The sequence below is a fragment of the Chamaea fasciata genome, unplaced genomic scaffold (assembly GCF_029207755.1).
Source record: "Chamaea fasciata isolate MVZ Bird 193981 ecotype frontalis unplaced genomic scaffold, bChaFas1.0.hap1 SCAF_9, whole genome shotgun sequence".
NCBI classification, from domain to species: Eukaryota; Metazoa; Chordata; class Aves; order Passeriformes; family Sylviidae; genus Chamaea; species Chamaea fasciata.
Genome location: NW_027094094.1, coordinates 8,080,837 through 8,099,546, shown reverse-complemented (window position 1 = coordinate 8,099,546; position 18,710 = coordinate 8,080,837). Strand labels below are relative to the sequence as shown.

General features: G+C 40.7%; 1 protein-coding gene across 5 annotated transcripts; it reads left to right on the top strand.

The window, feature by feature from the left end:
- Window positions 1-1,674: 1,674 nt before the first annotated feature.
- Window positions 1,675-18,243, top strand: TDRD1 (tudor domain containing 1). Of its 5 annotated transcripts, none has more exons than XM_066190889.1 (22): window positions 1,675-1,728; window positions 2,656-3,360; window positions 4,488-4,552; window positions 4,749-4,893; window positions 5,282-5,387; window positions 5,707-5,746; window positions 7,256-7,304; window positions 8,029-8,109; window positions 8,434-8,610; window positions 9,106-9,213; window positions 9,708-9,878; window positions 10,132-10,380; window positions 10,966-11,088; window positions 11,942-12,052; window positions 12,233-12,403; window positions 13,321-13,566; window positions 14,083-14,199; window positions 14,423-14,533; window positions 14,787-14,954; window positions 15,325-15,546; window positions 15,719-15,765; window positions 16,371-18,243. In XM_066190889.1, exons 2-22 carry the CDS (start codon window positions 3,291-3,293, stop codon window positions 16,461-16,463), a joined length of 2,670 nt encoding a protein of 889 aa, XP_066046986.1. In that variant the 5' UTR covers window positions 1,675-1,728; window positions 2,656-3,290; the 3' UTR covers window positions 16,464-18,243. The 5 variants fall into 5 exon arrangements, with proteins under 5 accessions (XP_066046986.1, XP_066046988.1, XP_066046987.1 ...); XM_066190891.1 differs by having other exon boundaries at window positions 1,714-1,728; window positions 3,242-3,360; XM_066190890.1 differs by lacking the exon at window positions 1,675-1,728 and having other exon boundaries at window positions 2,459-2,757; window positions 3,242-3,360.
- Window positions 18,244-18,710: the final 467 nt, after the last annotated feature.

The following is an 18,710-nucleotide window of genomic DNA, read 5'->3' as shown; positions in this document are numbered from 1 at the left end:
CAGCTGGACAGGGTGCTGGGTCACCTTGTCTAGATGTTTTAAGCTAGAAGAAAGCCTAATTTTTTTTTTTTTTAAGATGTTTGAATGACAGAGAAGTACTTCTTAGTGCCTTACTTCTTAGTTCTTCCTAGGCATGAAGATTACTGGGCTAATCTTAGGGACAGAGGGACAAGGGGCAGGGAGATGATGAAGGCGGCAGGATCATGATTGCCCTGTCTCCTCGCAATCTCCCACATAACAAGTGTGCCTACTCTGATATGCAATGCTGAGTGCTTTGGCAAGTCGATTTCTTGAAATCCCACCACATCCCACCAAATCCCACCTAATTTTCCTTCTCATTGTAAGAGCAGCCTCTGATCCACTCAGCTTCTGCTCAGGCTAGAGCTAGGGGCTGGAGGTTCATGTAAGCCAGGAGAAGCCTTTCCTCTGACTTTAGTAGGCGGTATCTAAAGCACTGAGAGAAAACTCAGCAGTCCTCAGATGTGTTTTTCACTTTTGAGAATGCTTAGTTTAGCAGACAGGATCCTAGACTTAAATACAGATGATTTAGACTGAAACACTGTCACAGCCAGATGCCAAATGACTTAAGGCAAAATAGCTATGCTTCAGCTACTTCTCTGTGAACAGAGATAATTATTCCCTGCTGTACAGAACATGTAACAATAAAATCCATCAGTGATTTTCTGCACTTCAATAATAAGTACAACAATTTAGGCACTAAAATAGATCAGATTAATTTAGTTTTTGGTGAAAGCTTAATTGCACGGCATTGGGAACACCTGAGATCACGTCTGACTAGCAGCATAAACCTGCAGCAGTCTTGAGGATGAAGTGTATTTTCCCATGAAGATAGAGACATGGAGGTGGGAAACAAAAGTTGAAGAAAAGGGAAAAACACCTTGTACAGAAGAGAAAGAGGAAAAAAGGACAAAGGAAAATGAGAATAGGTTGGAAATGGGAGATGAAGTGATGTATGTTCTCGGCTGCAGGGCAAAATTCAAATACTTTAAAATACAAATGCATCGATTTTATGTATCAAATCTCAGCTTTTTGCATAGCTCCCACAGCCATTTCCTGAACTTGTATGAAATAAACTTGCGTTACTGGTTCAGCTGTGGGTAATTATGTCCACAAGGATGCTCAGAGGCCTGGAGCGCCTCAGCTATAGGGTCAGGCCGGGAACTGGAGTTGTTCATCCTGGAGAAGTCTCTGGGGAGACCTCAGAGCACCTTCCAGTACCTAAAGGTACAAGAGAGTTGAAGAGGGACTTTTTACAAGGGCATGTTGCGATCGGACTCGGGAAAATGGCTTCAAACTGAGAGAGGACGGGTTTAGATTAGATATTGGGAAGAAACCCTTTGCGAGGTGCTGGCACAGGTTGCCTAGAGAAGTTGTGGATGCCCCATTCCTGGAAGGGCTCAAGGCCAGGCCTAACGGAGCTCGAAGTAACCTGGATTAGTAGAAGACCCCTCCGACCTTCCTCCCTCCTCCCGGGCCGCGATGGCGGCGCAGCGAGCGGCCGGGCAGCACACGCCCCGCTCCGCCCCTGAGGGTCGGGGGTCCCGCCTGGGCGGGGCGGGATGGGCGGCCCGGACCCGCCGGCCCCGGCTGGAGACGGGCCTGGCCTCCGGGGGCGGCTGCTTCCTCTCTTCCCGCCCGTGCGCCTCGAGTGAGCGGCCGGCCCTGCTGCCCGCGTGGGGCGGCGCGGACGGCGGGGAGGAGACCGGGGTGAGCGCTGCTCTGCGGGGATACAGGGGCAGGGGCCGGCCCGGGGTGAGCGCTGCTCTGCGGGGATACAGGGGCAGGGGCCGGCCCGGGGTGAGCGCTGCTCTGCGGGGATACAGGGGCAGGGGCCGGCCCGGGGTGAGCGCTGCTCTGCGGGGATACAGGGGCAGGGGCCGGCCCGGGGTGAGCGCTGCTCTGCGGGGATACAGGGGCAGGGGCCGGCCCGGGGTGAGCGCTGCTCTGCGGGGATACAGGGGCAGGGGCCGGCCCGGGGTGAGCGCTGCTCTGCGGGGATACAGGGGCAGGGGCCGGCCCGGGGTGAGCGCTGCTCTGCGGGGATACAGGGGCAGGGGCCGGCCCGGGGTGAGCGCTGCTCTGCGGGGATACAGGGGCAGGGGCCGGCCCGGGGTGAGCGCTGCTCTGCGGGGATACAGGGGCAGGGGCCGGCCCGGGGTGAGCGCTGCTCTGCGGGGATACAGGGGCTGGGGCCGGCCCGGGGTGAGCGCTGCTCTGCGGGGATACAGGGGCAGGGGCCGGCCCGGGGTGAGCGCTGCTCTGCGGGGATACAGGGGCAGGGGCCGGCCCGGGGTGAGCGCTGCTCTGCGGGGATACAGGGGCAGGGGCCGGCCCGGGGTGAGCGCTGCTCTGCGGGGATACAGGGGCAGGGGCCGGCCCGGGGTGAGCGCTGCTCTGCGGGGATACAGGGGCTGGGGCCGGCCCGGGGTGAGCGCTGCTCTGCGGGGAGAGAGGGGCGGGCGGTGGTCTCTTCGCTTTCCCCCGGGAAAGGAGCCGGGGCCGGCCCGGGGTGTGCGCTTTGCTGAAGGGAGAGAGGGCCGGAGGTGGCGCGGTGGCTGCGAGCTTGGCTGGAGGCCGTGGGACGGGGCTGTCTAATTTTATTCTGAGTTATTCAAAATGACTTAATTTTAATAGCACCTGTTTAATTAGTTGCCGTTGTTGAAAGCGCGTTTCTGGTGAAGTTGGTTCGCAGCGTCGCTTCGAAGACTACTCTGCTTTATTAGCAGCTTCGTTTTGGTTTGTTTTCTCCTATACTTTTCACTTAAAGCAATTCTATTGCGTCTTAGCATTTGGAAGGCAGGTGCTGAAGACACCTTTCAGCAGAGCCCAGGGCACTGCTTCCCCTCGGGCAGTGCCTCCCCTCAGGCTCCCGGGCGTGAGGAGCCCAGGAGTGCAGCCTGTGCTTTTTATTACTAAAAACTTCTTTAACAGAAGCACAGCGAGGTGTCTCCTCCAGTGACACAGCGAGCTTCACCTGCAGGTGTTGATGGTCACTCCCGTTTGTCGGTGTGATCCTCTCCTAAAGGAATTTTCATCAATCTGCAGTATTCATTGTTGAGTTCTTTAATGCAGAAAGTGTTTTGCTGTGCAAATAGAAGAAATAGATGGTAGAGAATTAGCCTTCCAAAGTGAATGCTTAAATATATCTTCAGAATATGACCCAAAAATGCTTTCATTTGTGTGCCTACCTGAATTAATCTTTAAATCCATGCTTTTGCAGTTACCTGGCTCACAGCCACCTTTGGTTATACTCTAATGGTAACCTTTACATGATGGCAGAACCACTTAATCTTCAACATAATGAAGTTGCAGATGCAGATTTAAGCAACAGGGTCACAGGTACAAACTTACTGTTGAAAACTTTTAGTTTTGAGGCTGAGTTTCTGAAATATCTAACAAAATCCAATATTTTGTAAGCAAACAGTAGAGGGTATTTTTGGCAAATGTAGAAACAGTACAGAAAGTTTTAACAGCAGCACAAGTGCAATAAAGAGAGACTTTGTCCTAAGCTTGACAGAGGTATCTTGATTTTATTCCTCTGTGATTGTGTATATGCTTTATTATTGATGTACATCATTAGTATGAGTATAGCTTATAAATACAGCTACTAATTATCCAAACTTCTGCCTGCTGAAATGTCTCAGAAACTAAAAAAACCCACCAGGATAATTGAAGTGTTAGGGAATTTGGACTGATATGTGGGAGTTGGAGTTCCTTCAGCAATGTTTCTTGCTTCTTAAGTGCCTCAGTACTGTCTGATCCATGTTCTCTTACTCCACGCGGGGGAGAGGGAAAGGCTTCACTTTGGGAGATCTGAACTAGCTTTATGTAAAAACACCTTAGGTCTGGAGAGCTCATGGAATTTGATTTCATGTCAGGCAAGAGTTGTAGTTCAGGCAGAGTTTACAGGATTAACTTGCTTCCAGGTGGGAAAAAAAAGGCCACGTAAGCTTTGTGCTGTCTCAGTGGAGACCTTCGACAGGCCTGCCAGGCTGGGACAAGATGCGAATGGCATGTGTAGCCTAGAACAGAAACAAATTCTTTGTAGCTGGATGAGTTGCCCACTTATAAAGAGAGTTCCTACTATACTGATATGCAGGCTTAGCTTAATGTCTTCTAAAAATTGTTTGGTAAAGAAAAAGTCAGAGGGTTTATAAGGCACTCACTGGAAAGTCAGAATCTCTGCTTTCAGAGTGTTTTGTTTCTCAGTATTGAGTGATAAGCACAAAAGGTGAAACTGTTGTTTTAATAATACCACTGATTGCATTACTGAACAAATGTGGTATCAGAATGAAAACAAGTGACTTCCAGAGTGTGTCATGGTCCAGGCATCTCCATTCACTCAAATGGGCTGGCAGAATAGTAGGAGTAGCCAAGAGCCTTGTTTCTTCCTGCAAATATTCCTTAACATAGGCATGTGTTAGCGTTGTTAATCAGATCCCTTTTGCAAATACTTCTGCTTCTAGGAAGTTCTATGGAAGACAAAACTGGTAGAGAGAACTGCATAGCTGCATCTGATAAAGAAAATACTGTGAGTTATTTCACTTTATAGTTGCCCCAAGTGTTCTGAGCATTTCTAGATGGCAGGAATTACCAGCATGTATTTCTCCTTCTAGAACTTAGAAGTTTTGTCTCTTTTTCTTGTCATATTTTTGTATATTAGAATATTTCTACCCTAACGGGCAGCTTCTTTCCAGTAAGAATGACTTTGAGTTTTTCTTCCACAGGTGTCACATTCTAATTGGATAAATGGGAAGCCAAAGAAATGGCAATATTCCAAGGGTGCCTTTTCTGTTCACTGTGATAAGAGTTTCTTGAGTTTATTAGTACCACCCCGTAAAGGGGGCACTTGCCGTCGTTGTGGTCTGTTTGGTAAGTGCTGTCCTGTAGTCTGTGACATACAGTACATTTATCAGTGAAACTAAATCAGGTTTGCTCAGGAATGTCTTTAAATGGATGTATATTTTTAACTCTCAGACACAAGTACAGACTGTTCAGAACATAGTTGGAGTAACAGAACTGACAAGCAGAAGACAGCATTTCCTTATCAAAAGTCGTGGGTTTTTTTCCTTGAAAAAAGAAGTAGAAGGAATTTGGGACATTTGGGGCAACAATGTCTGATAGCTGTATGTGAATACAAATGCCTATTTTTATTTGCTTAGAATTGCAGGGAAGTTGTTTTTGTAAAGCAGTTATTTAAACAGTTGTTCCTTCCAACACGTGTTTTGCTCAGACTTCTCATCTTTTTTGTTTGTTCTAGGGAAGTTCAGATGTTCACAGTGTCTGCAAACATACTATTGCTCTGCAGATTGTCAGAAAAAAGACTGGCCAACACACAGAGTAGTTTGTGATCCCATTAAACAGAAGTAAGTTTGTTGGAAATTCTGCCAAATAATCTTCACAGAAAGACCACGTCCTTCCCACTACAACATAAATGACCATGGGAAGGCACTGTTACAGTAAAATGTCCTGCTTATTCTTAGGCTAGAACTGCATTATCTTATGCCTGTCATTATTACATATTACCTTATTTGTAATTCTGCATTATAGTGAATGAGGAATAAGGGGTGGCAAAAATCACATACTATGAGCACAGCCTTTTATCTATTTGCAAGTAGATTGTATTATTAATGCTACTTATCAGTCTTCGGTTCTTCAAGTTGACATGTTTTTCTTTGATTACAGTTTAAGTAATAGCAAATCCAAGACAGAAGTTTGTCTTAAGGTATGGAATACGATTTTGACTATGTCTTGAATGGATCTGCTGTGAGTGAGTGACAGTGTGCTTCATTTAACCTGTATGGGAAATGAACAAGTTCCTCCTTTTAGAAAGATCAGTGCTTCAAACGAAAAGTTACTGGGGGACGCATTCAGAAAATTGTTACTTCTAGAGCTCTTAGAAGCACTTAGAATACAGATGTATTGTGTCCAATTCAGAAAACTTCTGGTGTCTTGTTTCTGTGTCAAAATCATGAGCTGACCTAGAGCCTTGGAAATTTATTAGAGAAATACATTTAATGTATTTTACAGTAACAGATGCAGGTAAGCTGTTGTTCTTTGCTGTGGAAGGAACTAGATGACACAGTTCTCCTTTGTAATGTGTTGAAATCTCTTGATCTTACTTTGAGCCAAACATTTCTTCCAGTTTTCCTATAAACTCTTCTGCAGGATTTGATTTTTCTTTGTGTTTTCTTGGGATCACATCTATGAAGGTGAATAAGTTTGCAAACCTCCAGCTAGCCTGTAGAACTCCTTTGTCATGTACTTCTTTGAAGTAGCTTATTCATCTGTTTAACTTTTTGAAGGAATTTAGAAAGGAAGCTACATGTCATGGGACTTCTGTTAGCTCATCCTGTTAGTTCCTGTTGTGTGTGTGCTTGTGACTGGGTTCTAATGAAACTGATCAACTGATGGTGAGGGCCCTTTTACCAAATGGTTGCACAATATGAATAAAAAATTTGCAGTCACTTTATTTTCAAAGAATGAAAGGGGCTTTTTTATCTTGTTCACCTTTTGAAGCTCTCAAAAGTTCTGTAGAAGAGAGCTCAGATTGCATGTTGAATGATATTAAGGTGGGTTACATTAAATTAGACTTTTTAAAAATGGATGCCAGCAGATAAAGCAGCAGCTGTAATCTACTCTGGGGTGTTAAGGTTACAGGAAAGCAGGTGGAATTCTTTTCTTCTCATTTATGAGAATGTTATAACTGGGAATTTTAGCTGAGTTGTCCTGTAAAACAGGTGTGAGGAGGTGAATGTGTGAGTCTCCAGGAGAATGTGTGAGTCTTGTTCTTCATTGATGTTCTGTGTATCTCTGCAGTGTTTCTTAACTTCCTTACTCTAAGGAGCTACAGCTGAACAGCTTCATATTAAACATAACTTGTACTTGTTTTAAATAGGGTAGTTCAACTTCTGGGGATTCTTTATTTTTACCTTAATTTGCCAGTTCTTTGGAAGAGAGTGCAGAAGGTAGTTGAATTGATTGCACTTCAAGCCCCACTTGAAGCAGCTTTAATATGCAAGGCAATATTTCTGAAGGCCTTAATTATTTAGTCACTTAGGGGGAAATAATCTACTATCCCCTCTTGTTCCAATTATAATTATTTCCAGTCCATTAAGTGTTTCTTTTCCCATTATGTTCCAAAAGGAGAAGGATGTGATGTAGGCATTGCCAGCTTTTTTTTCCACAGCTCATGAGAAAGCACTATTCACTAACTGGTGTTGATATATTACAGGAGGAAGTGAGGTTGAGTTTTGCTGTAGATGTTGTTCTTCCAGATTCTCGTAAGTGCTTGATTGTGTGGGTAAAAATCCTACCACAATAAACAGCCCTCCCTAACACCTGTAAAAGATGAGTGTTTTTTCTTTTGCCCTCCTCCCTCTTGTCACTTTCCCAACCACTCCCTTGACTTTTTTTTTTCAATTCTACTTTATTTCACCTTTCCATAAAATGTCAGTGCCTGAAATACCTTGCTAAGCTTACATGAAACGTGAGAAACTCCACTACAAAAAATGCAAACATCAGAAAACTAAAAAAATCAAAGCAACATAATGGTATTGAAAGTTAGGACTACGGCTTCATGCATCAGGTATGGAGTATGTAATAGCTGAGAAACCCGAATTTACAAAGACATCTCAACTAAATCATTCCATACTCAGTGGTGTAAATAATGAGGTAAGTTACGAATCCTTGTGTCTGAAAAGCTATGATCAGTTTTTCAGCCCACAGTCTTTAGGGGCTGCAGGTAAATGTTGATTGTTACTGCTTTGCTCATTTTATGAAGTCAGACAGTCTTGGAGCTGTGAATGTGCTCAGAGAACTCAAGTAGTTGAGCTGCTCTGAAATTACCTTTGTTTTGCATTTTAAACATTAAGTGCTGAACAAATAAGTAGAACATGCTCACCTTGTGATAGGGATATAGATCTGGCTCAGGGGGTGGTTCTGAAGTGAAACTAGCTGATGGCTATTTTGTATGATAAATCGTTTATTCTTGTATCTGTATTTTAGAAGATTGCCTAAATAAAGTTCCCTTAGAAATGAAGCCTCCTTTAACTTCAGGATGTGATGCCAAAGGAGACTCTCCAAACGGTAAGCAAGCAAATCAAACTGAACTTGGGGAACTTTAAGTCCTTCTGGGCTGCATAATATTCTATCTGCTCACTAGCATCACTCTAGACTTAAAAATGTTGGCTAATGGAGCTTCCTTCAGGTCACTACTGGCATTAGCTCATATATATTTAAATAGTACATAACATTTGTATAGTGGTTATTATGTGAGCATTAATTTCATAATAGGACAGGAGCCATCAAAATCCAAAGTATCAATAGAAAGAATAAACTATTTCAGTATGTTTATATTTTCGAAGTCAGCTAGCTTTTGATTGGCAACCGTTTTTTCTTTTTTATGTGCAGTATCAGAAAACCATTCAAAGGGAAGTGAAAAAAAATTCCCCAAGGATGAAGACTTCTCTCACTGTGCTGATTCAGTTGCCAAGTTTGTCTCTTTAAGTATCGGAGATGAATTTTCTGGTGTGGTTTCTCACATTAAAAATCCTGACACCTTTTTTTGTCAGCGGATGCAAAATGCCCGTAAGTGATGGGTTGGAAATGGGATGTAGAATTCCTAGTATTTTTCCTAGGCATTTTTCTCTTTGGTACGCAGTGGCTGGAGGAAGGTGATTTTTTCATCTGTCTCCATGTGCAGCCTTTTCATTCTGGGTAATAAGTAGCAAATTGTGTCCTTTGGGAAGAAGTGGCCTACCTCATCATCTGCCTGTTGTTGGAAGAGCTGTCTTCCTTGGTTTCTTCTTGGCATGCCTCCACTAGCTTGCTTTCAATTTGCACTGGCATCAACTTTGTCACTTTGCTGAAAAAATCCATCACTGGTTTTCCCTGTCTGTTCCCTGACACACATGAGGGCTCTCTCTTGGATGTTAATGATTGAGGAGCCCTAGTCTGATCAATGCTAAACATTTGAAATAATCTCCATTAGGTTACAAGATGTTCTTCCAGGCTTTGAGCTTAATTATTTTACAATGGTTGCAAGACAGGCTGTGTTCCAAACCCTATGTGTTTTAACATCAGGTCAACTTGCTGAGCTTGAAGCATCTCTTAATGAATACTGTGACAAATTTCCCAGTAGTCCATCTTTCCGTCCTGCTGCTGGCAATGTGTGCTGTGCCCAGTTCACAGGTAAAAATGGAGTGCAAATACTAAGTTATGTCACTTAAATTTATTACCAAAAAGATGCATTTTGTAATTATGTTCAGAAATGTTTCATATAGAGTGTTTTGGTTTTTGTTTTTGGCTGTGGATAATGCTTGGTAGTGATTTAAAAACGATATCTGTAAAATACCAAATTTAAAATGTCCCTTTATTGAGCAAACTCTTAATACTGGATTCAGATTATTTAGAATAGAATGGAAAATTTGTGTTTTTTATGTTGCTAAGTACTATTTCCCCAGGGTTGGAAATAAGTATATCTTTGACATTTCAGTCCCCAAAAGAAGCACAGAACAAATGGGATTATATGTAATGATGCTGCTCTGATAGACTGCTTCTCAAAATGCTACTTAGCCAACACCTGGTAGTCCTGAGCTGTTCTGGGATGGATGTATTTTTATATTGGCCTGTCAAAAAAAATAAAATTGTGTTCTCAGACATTACGTCTGTATCTTCCTTTCTAGAAGACAACCTTTGGTATCGTGCTGCTGTTACAGCTTATGCTTCTGAAGACACAGTTTTAGTGGACTATATGGATTATGGTAATTCTGACTCTCTTCCACTGACCAGACTTCATCCTATAATTCCAAGCTTAATGGACTTGCCAGCTCAAGCCATAAGATGTAGCCTGGCAGGTATGAAAGTTTCAAACTAGACAGGGGAACAACAAGTGGTATTACATAACCATCACACCTGTAGTTATCTCACATTGAAACATGGGGAAGGATGGAGGTAATGGTAGGCATTATTTCCAGAATTCTTAACTTTCATGGCATATCTACAAGATGTGACAAATATTTCAGAATGTACTGGCAGTTGTTTTACCTGTCCACACATTGATGAGAGTTGGACTGACCTCAAACCTTTCCATACTATGTGACTTTCTAGGTGTAAAGCCACCCTTGGGAACATGGACCTCAGAAGGTATTTCTTACATGAAAAGTCTGGTGAAAGACAAAGTGTTGACAGTAAAAGTAGTGGATAAAGAGAGTTCTGGATCTGTGGTGGAGCTTACAGATGCATCAGGTACCCCAGCAGTAAATATATCAAGCCTTCTCATCAAGGAAGGCTGGGCAGCTGAGAAACTGAGCATGGCCCTACCAGCAGCCAGAGGGAGTGATGTTGAGCAAGCCAATGGTGAGTATGAACACGTCTTGCTGCACTGGCATTATTTAACCTCCTGCTAGAGTGGGCACAGAGAATGCAAGCTCTTGTCTAGTAAACTTTTCAGTCTGGCTCATCAAGTCCAGCCTTCACAAGTCCATAAGCTTCTTTCAGGTGCCTGAGTATAATATACAGTGTAAATTTCTGTAACCAGTCTTTCTAGTAATCTTTTTTGCTCTTCCTCCTTAGACTGTTTCCAGTAGCCTTGGTGACAGTAGTTTCCCTCTTCTATGCTCCCTACCCAGTTTGCAGGAACCAAGGTTCCCCAGTGTCCCTCTTGCCCAGGCTGTTGCCAACTAGTCTTTACCTTTCTGTGTGGTTACTCTTCCCTCTTATCTATGGCTTGCTCTTTTTGATAATGAAGAAATGCATTAAACAGCTGGCATGCTTTTCTTACTTGGTTTTAGTCTGCAAAGAGGCTCTCACTGGTAATTAGTCTGTTGGACAGTTTATAACAAGAAATTCGAGGATGGGAATAAGCATTTGGGATTATTTTTTTTTTCCTGTAAAAGTTACTTTAATTTCTTTTAATTCTGTGCTTTTCTCTGTCCTCTCTAGAGGACACAACGAACAAAGGAATGTGCAAGTGGATTAAATTAACTCTTAACCAAACACTCAGCGTCATAGTATGTACAATGTACAATCCTGGAGAATTCTACTGTCAGATTTCAAACAGCCATGGTAAGTTTATTCAGCTTAATTCTTTCTGATTTGTCATTTATTATCGTTCTAATGAACTACTATGTCAAGTCAGCTTACAGCACGAAGGCTTTCCTCTGGAGTTTTTATCTAAGAATACAAGTGGAGTGACAAAGAAATTGGATCATGGTATTGAAATCTGAAAATGTTGAAGATAAGCAGTAGAGGAGAGTGAAAGAGTTACCATAACCTAGCCAAAGGATATCTTAAATTTTATTTCACTGGAAGAGTGGCCAGGCATTGGAATAAGTTTTCCAGGAAGGTGGTAGAGTTCTTGCCTCTGGAAGTGTGCAAGAGGCATCTGGATATGGTACTTAGGGGTGATAATGGTGGTGCTGGCTTAATGGTTGGACTAAATGATCTTGAAGGTCTTTTCCACCCTTCATGATTTATTGATTCTGTTAATAAAAGCAAATAAGAGAAATGTTCCCTGTGCCAAGACAGTGTTTACTGAAGCTCTCTTCTAGTACGCTCTTGTAATTTATAAAAACTTAAAGAGATCTAATAATGAAAGTGCAGCCATTGAGATGTGACTTCCTATTGGATTAGTTAAAAAGTAGTCTTGTTTCTCTATCAGAAGCCTGTATAAAGACTTCTGATTGCCACTGGCCTTTTAAGTGCTAGAAAAGGAATGTGACAAAATTCAGTGGCTGAAGAGGGAGCTAAAGGCATTCAAACAAAAAATATGGGGTAGCTCTTAAAAAGTGAGGGATGTTTGTTCATTGACTTACATAGTCAAGGAATGCATTTGAAAGTTAACAAGGAAACTGTAGAGTGAACAGCATTGATAAAATTTAAGTCAGCTCATTTCACTGATCTCATCTTGTTTTTTCAGAGTTACTTGCTCTAAACTCACTTAACAAATCGTTGTCTGAATACTGTCAGAAAACACCTCCAGATGTTTTTGAGCCTGAGATTGGAGACCTTTGCTGTGCTTTCTACTCTGGCAAGTAACAGACTTAAAATGCTTTTGTTTTTATAGGGTGAGCATTAAAAATTAGCTGATAGTTTACATTGGCAGAGGACAGCAAAGAATTTTTTTTATTTACTAACAAGTGAAGGCTGGTAAACTTAGCAAATTTGTGAAGTAATTATTAATCTTTTCTTTAATCTTCTCTAAAATTAGAGGATGGTAACTGGTACCGTGGGGTGGTGCAAAATGTCACTTCAGATGGGAGTGTTCGAGTGAGCTTTGTGGACTATGGAAATACTGAGGAGGTACTACTGGATAATATCCGCCAGATCTCATCCTCGTTCCTGAAACTTCCATTTCAAGCCATTAAATGCTGGCTCTCAGGTGAATCCTGTGAACTTTCTCTTACAAGGGCTCTTGCTTTTAGAGACTTGCTGCTTTGGGGGAAGGAGGTGGTGTCAGGGAATACTCTGCAGAGCTCTGTAATTCTGTAGTTTTGGATTTGTTTGTTTGCTTTCACTTCTCTGAACTCCTGCCAATTCTCTGGAGTGATCTCCATGGATTTCACTTACTACTTCACTGGTCAAAGGGTGCTTGTTTAGCACTGCGTCATCCTGTAGTGCTTTCTGGTTTTTGGTTGTTGCCCTACTAGGAGTAAATGTGCTTTTGTTCAACTTTACTGCTCAAAGTTTTTGAAGGCAAGGGAGCTAATCTGTTTTAATGAAGCAAGTTGGCCTTTCAGTTCTCTTTCATTTGGCACTGTACTTGTATTTGTACTTGTATTTGGCTGTTTCTCAATGCTCTGCAAATTCCTTTTCCACACCATTCAAAATTCTGCAGAATTTTTCTTTCTTTCTGATGTTGTCTGCTTCGTTTAAAAATGAAAAATGTGGAAACAGGAATAAGCTCAAAACCTCATTTTGTTCAAGTGTCTTTTGCTGTTCCCCCACCCACCCACTCTTAAAACACATAGGTTTTGTCTGCTTCTTTGATAAAAAGGTCTGATTATACTGATTCAAAAACAGTTTTACTGGTGTTGTTTGTGCTAAGGATTTACTTGGTTGAATCATAAAATATAGAAGATGAAACTTGGGAGTCCTGAGGAAATGTTGGCATTTAGAAAAAAGGAGGAAGAGGGAGAGCAGTTAACAGGGTGAAGGACAATGTGTTGCCCTAGGATAGTAAAAGTGGCCTTGATATTTCAGGGTATGCTCTAAAGAAATTTTTTAAAGGAAATTATAATGCTGAGGAAAACTAATATTAATGAAGGGAGATATTTTAACAGTTATTTTACTTCCTAGGTATAAAGCCTGGAAATAGCAAATGGAATCCAGAAGCTACAAAAAGATTTCATATGTACACTTCAGGCTTAGAGCTTCAAGCCACAGTAACTTCTATTTCTGAGGATGGGGCAGGTGTAGTGCTTACTGACAATTCCACAGATTGTCCAAAAACGATCAATGAGATACTAACTTCAGAAAATCTGGTTGTAAAAGAAGTTCTACGAGATAAAAATAAGTTCCCAGACAAGTCTGTTGACCAAAAAGGTAATTAAAGGAATGTTAACTTTTAGATTTAAAAAGAATTTTCAGTATTCCAATCTTTAACTGTTATTTTCTTTTTTAACTACAATTAATATCAATGCATAGTTTTGGTTATATTGTCAGTTTTTACAGTTGAACACCAGCTGCCCTGCAGGTGGCATTACAGACAGAAAGAGAAAGGTAAAAATAGCTGTGTTTGTCTCAAATGAATGTTGTTTGACTCTGTGGGAATCAGAGAATTAGAAGTTTTCTATGACTGAAACTTTTCTCATGTTTGCTTTTCAGGATCTTATTTTTTCTGAGGTGTTTTTTACTTGAGCTATTTTTATATGCCAACAGTTTATGAACAGCAAAGTTAGGATAATTTATCTTGGTTTAGATTTGTCTTCCTGAAGGGAAGATAATGTATTTGTGTCTGAAATTGAAAAACTTATTCTAAATATCAAATAACACTTCCTTAAAATGTATGTATGCTTGGTGGACAGTGATAACATTGCATTTTCTTGCTATTTCTATTAGCAACCTCAGTTGGGCACTGGAAGTCAATTGAATTGGCTGTAGATGAAACCATGTCTGTCTGGGTAACAGAAGTTGTAAGCCCAAATTTGTTCTATGCTGTACCAGCTCCAAATAAAGGTAAGAAAAAGTGTTCATTGCTCCTAGTAGCAGTAAGAAGTCACTGTTACAAGCTAGTTAATAAAATGAATGTGTGTGGTGAACTGAACTGTGTGGAAATGTATCTTGGACAGTAGGAAAATATAAAAAAATTATATTTTATATCAAAGGTGGGAGCAGGAGGGCTTAAGTATGCTCTTCATTGTACTGAGATGTGGTTAGTGAATGTGGGTTTTTTCTCTAGGTCAAAAGAAGCTCCTTAAGGAGCTGATTTCACTGGAAGACTATTGTAGATCTTGTAACAAAGAGCCCTTCCTACCAAAACTGGGTGAAGCCTGTTGTGCTCAGTTTTCAGGTGAGACAATCGTTTGTCCTTCCATTTCCTTGGCCAGTGTAAAACACAGCTTTCATTTTTGCTTTAGACAAAGGAAAAACAACTTGAAAGTGCTTATGGATCTCTTAACTGTGCTTCTTGTCAATTGGCCTTTTATATATCCACCACAGTATTTAAAAATTTCTGGAAAACTCTATGGTTTCTTATTCTCAGGATAAACTGTGTTTATAAGATGATTCTTCAGACATGACCATTCTTGTCCCAATCTTTTCAGGCAATGGCAATTGGTACAGGGCTGTTGTTCTGGAAGTTTCCCAAGCTGCAGTGAAAGTACTGTATGGAGACTATGGCAGCACAGAAACTTTACCCCTTTCAAAGGTGCTGCCAATCACAGATTCCTATTTGAAGCTGCCTTTTCAGACAATTACATGTTCACTTGCAGGTAAAAAAGCCTCCCCAAAATAAGCAAAAAAAACCCCACCCCAAAAACCCCTGACTGGTTTTCTTGAACATTATAAATTTCATATAATTATAACATAATAATAATAACATTATAAATTATACCACCAGAACAGGTGGTGGTGTTCATTCCTTAATACTGGTAAACAAAATGATGATCTTCTGAAATTGTATATTGGTAAACATGGTAAAAGCTGGTTTAGAAAACATGATTTTAGTTCATCATGTCTAGAATTTAAGCTATTTGTATTAGGAAAATTTAGCATAATATTTTCCAAAACATGTACGTACGATTCAAGTTAGAGCTTAAAGGAATTATTTATACAACAAACTTGATTTTCCTTTTTTTGCAGGGATAGAGAAAGCTGAGTGGTCTCCATTAGTGCTTGACAAGTTGAAAAAACTATTATTGAAGCAATATGTCACAATTACAGTGAAAGGGATTAATGGAAATGTTAACTTAGTCACAGTGGAGAAACAGTTTGACAATGGTTCTGTGAATGTAGCTGACAAACTGCTAAAGGAGGGTTTGGTCAGGTCCTGCAGTGCTGAAAACTCGCACCCTGCACATCAAGGTACATACTTTAGCTTGATTACTTCAGTTTACTTATTCTGAAGGGCTTGTAAGCACAGGGGGTGGCTAAATGACTTTCTCTTCTAAAAATCCTGGACAATGCTACATGTTACCTCTTAAATTAGGGAAGGAATGTACGTGTGTATTTTGCTCATTCACTTTGGTTTTTGTAGGTAACGGAGGCGAGACCAGCTGCTGCTGCACGGAATTAAAAGTGCAAGTAAGATTCACTCCAAGCAATACTTTCTTTTTAATGTTTCCAGAGTTCAAAAGAAACCCTGTGTAGGAAGAAAATGGGAGTAGGAGGAGTAATAGCTACTGAAACATGGAAGTTTCATGAAATGTATCCTGACACTTTTTCTCTGGGTTTTTTTATATACAGTAGTAATTAGAGCACTCTGAAGCTGAGGGAGGACGGTGTTTAGAGCACACAGACTTCATTAGTCTGTACTTTGCCCCACAAACAGCTCTTACTTCATTTTTTAGAGTTTGAAGTTTCAGGAGTGGTATTTCCTCTGTTGCCTAATTTAAGATGCTGATTTCAATCTTAATTTGAGTATTTAATCAATTTGGTTTGAGGAAGCTGCTTCAGGAGAAAGGAAAGGAGGAGGAACACATACATGGACAAGAAGTCAGTTACAATTCTGTTGTTTTTTCCCCCTCCAGAAGATTTTACAACAGAAAGGAACTAAATATATTTATTGAATTGATATGGTGCTTAGCTGAGTTTGTTGTATTAAGATCTACCCTGATCTGAAATCAGCAGTTAAAAATAAAAGAAAAACCAGAATGGTATACTTCTAACTCTTTCTGCTTTTTCCACAGCTTGAAAAGCATAAACAAGTTCTACTCTTCCTTTTAAACAAGTTTGGAAATCCGGATGGATTCACTGATATGAAAAATCTGTTGGAGAGCTAAGTGTCTGACATGCACCATTTCATTTGCGTGTCCACCAAGTTGCTGCAGTTCCTTTTTTAGAAGATCAAGAGCATCAGCTTAAGAAGTGAGGGTCACTTTGTAGAAACTGTGCTGTTTAAGTACCTGCATCTATCCTGCATGATTGTTACTGTGACACAAGTATGTAACTCAGAGGATTGCAAAGCTGCAAGCTAAAATTTCTGTTCTGTTCTTGTTCTATTCCACCATGTGCTACTATACTTTTTGCTTGTATTTTCTTGTTGAATGCACAGAAGTTTATGGAATGGCCATTACAAGTCTGTTTGCACCCTTGAATTTGAAATTATTGTAATTGTAAAGCTCACTTAACTTTTGTACCATTTATATTACTTGGAAAACTGTGTCTCTTTGATTACTTGTCTTTCAACCTGATTCCTGGTCTGAAGTTAGACTGAGATTTGTTCTTCATTAATTTGATTTCAGTATCCTTAAAGGTTGAGTGCTGTTTTGGACTGCATACAGGTAGTTCTCCCTAAAATCAGTAAGCACTTTAATGTGTACAGTTCTTTCTTTACACTTAAAGCATCAATGCTGTATGTGATGTGCATCCGTGAATCTTATTTTGAAGTGAATTGTATTGAAGCTGTTTTGTGTGTAGCTACATCATCAGGATTTCTACACCATGAAGTTTTTACATCACAATAAAAAAGACCCATTCTGGGCTATGACCAAAATACTGAATCAAATTATTAAGAGATTTTCAGTATTTCTTCAGTTGAATGCCTAGTTGTCATTTCTGACTAATTCAGGAATGTCAGATTATTCTTTGTGGAACACAATAGACATTTGCTGATTAAAACTGCAGGGTCAGCCTTTTTGTCCACTTAAAACGCATACTTCAAGTTTGGGCTTTTGCAGATTGGAAGAATCTTGAGATTAAAATTGTTGCAAAATATTTTCCTTTGACTTAATGTTTTATTGCACTCAAATTGCCTTAGTTTTTTTTTTTTCCCCTGCCTTTTAGTTTTTGTTGCATCCATATTCTTGCAGTAGCTAAGAATTAGATGAATGCTTGCACTTCAGTTTCTGTTCATCCCCCTGGTTTTAGTGAAGTTGTGGCTTTGTCAAATGTCCTTTGACTCCCTGGGACCAGAGTGACTTGCACAAGTATTTGCCCCCAGGCAGAGCACCTCACTGATGTTTTAGTACTCTCACACCTCTTGTTCACTGGTCCACATCTTCTGTCTCCTGAGCACTTGCTACATTTCAGATGCTTTTGTCTACTGCGGTAAAACTCATTTCATAAGCAGGACAAAGGAAAAGTGGATCTTTGCTTGTTCTCCTTGGGAAAAAAAACAAAACTGGAAAGCAGTGGTTGGTGTTTCACAAAGGCACGTGGCAGTAATTGGAGAAGGAAGACTTCATGTGGTTCAGATACTTGGTTCACCTTTTCCGATGAACTCTTGGGAGCATTGATGTAGGAACAAATCAAGCAAAAAGTGGAAACCCAGTGGCGTTCCTCATGTAGTCTTGGGGTTCCTCTTGCAATGTTTTTTCTCAGCTAGTTTTAATCTCTACTTGAAATCCTTTCTTGAAGTGATGAACTGTCACCTATGGATTATATTTTTCTAGACTTAGACAGTAGCATACATTTGCTATTGCAAATAAAATTTCTTTGTTCTCTTCTGAGCAAGAAAAACAAAAGTGAACTAGAAGTCGAGAATAACAGCACTTTTGAAAGAGAAATAGTGTGAAATTATTAAAAACTACCTATCACTGCAAAACAACAAGGCTTTTTTTATCTTTACAAGATAATCTTAATTTATGAAGCTGTGTTGGAGTAACTTGAGTGTGCTTTGCCTACTGGGCTTGACTGAAATTATTTATTTAGCACTTGGTGTGTTCCCTTCCTTACTCTACATAGACACAAGGCTGTGTTTTGCCGGTACAATTAAAAAATCACTGATCTCTGTTTAGATTTTGTGTGGGAAGAGGGTGTGCAAGCTCTTCTTTGACTAAAAGAACTCAGTTCTGTATAACTACTGGTACTGACACGTAATAATAATAATAGCATAATAACAAAACATAATTTTTAAAACAGACCCCTTCCATCCTTCCTCCCGGTGTAGTAGGTGTGAATATGGTACTTCTACTCCCAGGTCAGGAATAGTTTTCTATGGAAAAACAAGCATTAGGGGAAACATTCTCAAAAAAACCCCAAAAAAGAATCCTATATGAAGCTGCTTTGTGGCTGCTGTGAGGCAGAAT